Genomic DNA, 5,971 nt, shown 5'->3' with positions numbered 1-5,971 from the left:
GGATATAAAGCTGGCTGTGCTTGCACTGTATGCAAAAATGATTTACTACAACATTAAGTTAATATGAGTTCAAAACTGGGCCAGACTACACAAACGGAGTTGGCAAGTATACTCCTTGCAACGAAATTTTCTGTGACTCTCAAAGTGTTCTTCGGACACTAAATTCTTGGGAGTTACATTAAGCGTAACGTAACTTATGCAAAAGAGCGCAATTTCAACATTAAATTTGTATGGATACCATCTCATGTTGGCATACGCAAGCACGACCACGTAGATAAATTGGCGAAGGAAGCCTGCAGCAAAGATACTGTGAACATAGATCTTGGGATGCCTGTTGCTAGGGATGCACATATATTGAAAAGCTCTCATAAGGAAGAACTAGTAGATCTGACAAACACTCAAAGGCCTGAAAGCTCTACCATAAGGCACTACGATCAGTAAAGAGATAGCAAGCCTTAATTTGGAAGGCACCGAAGTCAAACCAGGCAATGTGACTTGGTTACTGCCAGATTACGTTTAAGTTACAGAATGTACTGGCAACTGCACGGTGCAAGAAGTGCAGATGAATCTAGACGTAGACTGTGTAACTAAGAAAACAAGCGAACGCTTGAGCACTATATCTCGGAATGTCATGTAATACAGTCTTTCAGACCACCTAACATGAGGTATAAAGATCTATGTGAATATTTCATTTCATCTGATACACAGGAAGATATACTCGTACTATATCCTAAATTTACTAGGTAAAACTGCCGTAAACAAAGAACAGTGTTATGTAAACACAGTCACAAAAGCATATCAACGTAATATTTTTATATGGTGTATGATTTATATTTTCATTTTATCATATACAGTTACAGTAGTCACAGAATACTATACTATGTCAAATATACGTGAAACTGTAATCACGATTACCCACGCCTGAGCAGATAGTCAGGGTGGTAAATAAACTTACATAACTTTACTCTCACTCTGTTTCTCTCTCATTCTTTATCTATCTATCTGTCTGTCTGTTTATTTACCTACTGCCCTGTCTATCTATCGATCTATCTATCTCTGTCTATCTATATATTTATATATGCAGTTAGCTACCTAACTATATATCTATAGATCTGTCTGTCTCTCAATCTATCTATCTTTCTGTCCATCTTCTATTTATATATGTAGTTAGCTACCTATCTCTCTCTCTCTCTCTCTCTCTCTCTCTCTCTCTCTCTCTCTCTACCTCCCTCATTCCCTCCCCCCCCCCTCTCTCTCTCTCTCTCTCTCTCTCTCTCTCTCTCTCTCTCTCTCTCTCTCTCTCTCTCTCTCTCTCTCTCTCTCTCTCCTCCCTCTACCTCCCTCCCCCCCCCCCCCTCTCTCTCTCTCTCTCTCTCTCTCTCTCTCTCTTTATCTATCAATCTATCTATCTATCTATCTATCTATCTCTCTCTTCCTCCCTCACTCCCCCCCCTCTCTCTCTCTCTCTCTCTCTCTCTCTCTCTCTCTCTCTCTCTCTCTCTCTCTATCTATCTATCTATCTATCTCTCTCTCTCTTCCTCCCTCACTCCCTCCCCCCCACCTCTCTCTCTCTCTCTCTCTCTCTCTCTCTCTCTCTCTCTCTCTATCTATATATCTATCTATCTCTCTCTCTCATCCTCCCTCACTCCCCCCCCTCTCTCTCTCTCTCTCTCTCTATCTATCTATCTATCTATCTATCTATCTATCTATCTCTCTCTCTTCCTCCCTCACTCCCTCCCCCCCCCCCCCTCTCTCTCTCTCTCTCTCTCTCTCTCTCTCTCTCTCTTCATTTTCCACCTTTATTGGTATCAAATAACCTCTACGAATCACCTTTTTCCTAGAACTTGTAACTTAAACGATAAATTTCAGCACCTAAGTGACTTACCTGACGGGCAGCTGTTCCGCCAGAACCAGACAGATTTTTTTTTTTTTTTTTCATTTATTTGGATTTTTTTTTTTTTCTTCTTCTTCTTTTTTGTATGTTTGGAAGTTCAGTAATCTTCCGCTTTACATTCCGTTATCCATTTTTTTTTTTCTGCGGTTATTTTAATGGTCACTTCTGAAATCGTATTTTTCCGTTCAAAAATATAGCTTTAAATGCGCTTTTTCATTTCAAGTAGTATCAGAATAAAAGAACAAAATTCCAGAATATTATTTTATTATGCACATACACAACCTAGACATACAATCCAAAATATGTACACTATTTTGTACATCATATACGTCTGTATAGTCTCAAAAATTTGTCCTTTATATACTGGGTCCCTTTGAGCCACATATAGGGCGCTGGCACAAACTAAGCGCACTTCATACATTATTAATACTGATTCTATCTACAAATTTACACATATAATCAATCAGCCACACAACCAAATACGACACAACTGTCCTTGAATGAAAAATATGAAAAAATTAAGCTCTACACATTTTTCTTTCTTTAGTTTGTTTTTTTTCCGAATTCTCACGAGAACAAATTCTTAACCTGGAACAACCCTTTTCACGAGGTATGATCTTCGTATGTATGTATGGTTGAAAAAGAGAGAAAGAGGATTGAAAAAGAGAGAAAGAGGAAGAGAAAGAAAGAAAGAGAGAGAGAGAGCGAGAGAGAGAGAGAGAGAGAGAGAGAGAGAGCATAACCGACAGGAAAACAGATAAATATATAAACATGGAGGGTCTGCGTTTTTTTTTTTTTTTTTTTTGGTGTATGTTTGTGTGCGCGCGCGTGTGTGTATGTGTGTGTGTGTGTGTGTGTGTGTGTGTGTGTGTGTGTGTGTGTGTGTGAGTGTGTGTGTGCGTGCGTGTGCGCGTGTGTGTGTGCGTAAGTGCGTTTGTGTGTGTTCTGTTCATTTATTTATATTCTGTTTCATCTTATATTGGCAATATACTAATGTGGATAAGTCTGACCTCTCTGCTAGTTCACCCCCCACCCCCAACCCCAATCTCTAATCACTAATTCATCCTACACTAATCCCTAACCAGGCTGCGCAGAAATCACACTAACCTATTCTATCCTAACCTGTTCTGTCGCAGCAGTAGCTAAATATTAACCCCAAAAAGTCAGATACTGTATCCTCCATTATTACAAAACGTTAGCAGACACACATGGATATAAGTATATCCATGTGTGTGTGTGTGCGTGTGTGTGCGTGTGTGTGCGTGTGTGTGTGTGTGTGTGTGTGTGTGTGTGTGTGTGTGTGTGTGTGTGTGTGTGTGCGTGTTTGCGTGCGTGCGTGCGTGCGTGTGTGCGTGTTTGCGTGCGTGCGTGTGTTTCCGTGTGCGTGTATGGGTGCATTGACTTTTACAGCAACTTCACTCCTATGGGAAAGTGTGGGCCCGAGAGAGGTAAAAATGTCCGTTCAGGCTCAAAATGGCTTAGTCTTAGGAGCGGCTCCGCGTTCGCCTCAGTTCTGCTTAATTTGAAATCAAGATATTTATCTTTAAGACTTATTTATGGAGCCACTGGAGCACACAAATCACCACACGACATAGCATGATAGTCCGATTCGCGGAGCATCTGTATTTAGGTTAAATTTATGATCATCAGATCTTATATTTAATCTTCCGCGTCGCTGCACGGGCAACAACACAGAATTATTGCATGGTGTCAGATCCTTCAATTTGGAGAAGTTGTAAGAAAAACATGAGCAGTCATGCTGGATGAGAATGACAGTAGCAAATGAATGGACAAGAAAACATGAAAGACCGGGTGTGTGTGTGTGTGTGTGTGTGTGTGTGTGTGTGTGTGTGTGTGTGTGTGTGTGCGTGCGTGCGTGCGTGCGTGCGTGCGTGCGTGCGTGCGTGCGTGCGTGCGTGCGTGCGTGCGTACGTGCGTGCGTGCGTGCGTGTGTGCGTGTAGGTGTGTTAGAAAGGTCAAAAGCTGGATTATAAAATTCGATGACATTAGCAGCAATGAATCAATAGACGAGCTAGTTAGGCAGGTTAGAAGCTAGCATTTTACAAGAGCAATACTAGAGAGTGAACAGAAGTTACAAAATTAGGGAAAATTGGCGGTAGCGGACGAACGGACAAACTAGTTATCAGGATCATAAAGCCAAGTTACAAAGCTTGAGAAGCGTGGCAGAAGATCTAGGAAAGAGAAATAGAAATAAACGAGTTAGACATTCCAGAGAAAAGAGAAATGTATAAAAAGATTGCTAGTTAATAAAATTACCAGAAGCTTGGTTACAGAGCCAGAGAAGTGAGAGATAACAAAATGAATAAGAAAGCTAGCAAGAAGAATCACAAGCTAAGAAATTATGAAAGCAAATGAATGGACGAGCTAACCATCAAGATCAGGCGCTAAGAATGCTACATCACGAAGCAAGACAAAGAACGGAAGCTGCGCAAGAATGCACAAGAGGATTCAACAGCGGGCATTTGCTGATCAATCACCCATGACCTTAGGCTGAGACGCCCTGCCATACATAGATTTTCGGGACTGTGACAGCTCCATGCGTGGTCATTCAAGGATCCAACCAAACTGAATCGGCAAAAGGTGTAAAACGACAAAAAAAGAAAGTAGCAGAAGAAAACAAACCAAGGACCTAAATATTTTAACGGGTTAGAAATAGAGAAGCTTGCCCTTGAAATTTTCGCTGAAGGGGACCGAACGGCAACTTGCATTTCCCTCCCAGGACCATGCTGTTGTATAGGGTCAATATAATGCAGTATAATTGTTTCGTTTAATTGAGAGAGAGAGAGAGAGAGAGAGAGAGAGAGAGAGAGAGAGAGAGAGAGAGAGAGAGAGAGAGAGAGAGAGAGAGAGAGAGAGACAGACAGACAGAGACAGTGATATAGACAGACTGAGCCTGAGACAGACACAGACAGAGAAAGAGAATCTGGATCCGAGTATCTGCGTGTAAAGGTGCGTATGTGATACCTCGCTACTTTCAGAAACAGCTGACAATCACTCTAGACGGTTAAGTACTAAACAGCCCTGTGGCTCGTCGATCATGGCCGACCTTGCCTCTGTCTCGGCTTCAACCTCATCGTCTGTCATTTCACAGAGCAACGTCGAATTCAGAACTCCGTCATTGCTTCACAACTTTGCATTTCTGGTAATCTGCGATACAGTGCATTCTTCCGCATTCATTTCATATTATATATCGTACAGTCTTTGAGTTGTGTAGGTGTAGAGGTGTGTGTGTGTTTCTCACAGCCAGAACCCTGCCTTTGCCAAGACAGAATTCAACTTTTCCCTAAAACTCCCGACCGCCCTCTTCACACCGAGGACTCCCTCTGGTCCATCGTCGCCGCCCCTGGGAAGACTTGCAAGGTCTGGACCTGCGTGGACTCGCTGCTGGTCTGGGTGCAGGCGGAGACGTGGATGGAGGTCTGGGTGGCCTGGGACCCACTCGGGGGCTCAGGGGCTTTGCAGGAGGGCGTCGAACTGGATTCCTTAGCGAAGTCTGACACGTCGAGGTCCTGGACCGAGTAGGTCTCCTCTTCGGTCTCCTCGATGCTGTCCGTGAGGAACAATTGCTGCGAGGACCTTCTCTCTCGGACCGGCGTCCCAAGGATGACCTCCGCGCCGCGCCCCGCCATCTTGGCCTTGGGCCCCGGGGAAGCCAGGAGGGCGCTGATGTCGCTCACTCTGTAGGGCGCGTATTTCGAGGTGGGCGAGGTGGCGGCGGGCCCGGGGCAGAGGCTGGAGAGATTCCCTGTGGAGCACGAGAACTTCTTGCCGTGGTGGAGGCTCGACCTTGCGTGGCTTGGACTCGCAAGGGTCACGAGGTCAGTAAGAGACGTGGCGGAGGTGACCTTGCCGTGACCTGACCCGGACTCGAATCCCGATGACCTGCTGATGTTCCTGGCGTATGGGAAAGTAACATAGACATAAGTGTTTTCAGGTAATTATTACATTTTAATCGCACTTGTTAAAGTGTCGGTGATCTTTATTCCATAAAGAACAAGTTGGTGCATTGTATTTCAAAGCAACAGAAAACATGAAAAATAAATCTAAGCATAACTT

The 5,971-nt window shown here is 43.7% G+C and overlaps 1 protein-coding gene across 10 annotated transcripts in view; it reads right to left on the bottom strand.

The window, feature by feature from the left end:
* Positions 1 to 4,725: 4,725 nt before the first annotated feature.
* LOC125044685 (adventurous-gliding motility protein Z-like) overlaps positions 4,726 to 5,971 on the bottom strand; it is a 62,490-nt gene continuing 61,244 nt past the window's right edge. For all 10 annotated transcript variants that reach the window (XM_047641504.1, XM_047641533.1, XM_047641522.1 and 7 more), the window contains one exon: positions 4,726 to 5,809. In XM_047641504.1, the coding sequence (XP_047497460.1) occupies positions 5,221 to 5,809 (589 nt within the window). In that variant the 3' untranslated portion in view covers positions 4,726 to 5,220. The remainder of the gene's footprint in view (positions 5,810 to 5,971) is intronic.

Source organism: Penaeus chinensis, chromosome 3 (genome assembly GCF_019202785.1).
Source record: "Penaeus chinensis breed Huanghai No. 1 chromosome 3, ASM1920278v2, whole genome shotgun sequence".
NCBI classification, from domain to species: Eukaryota; Metazoa; Arthropoda; class Malacostraca; order Decapoda; family Penaeidae; genus Penaeus; species Penaeus chinensis.
Note: the sequence above shows the minus strand (reverse complement) of the source record. Positions and strands in the feature narration are given on the sequence as shown.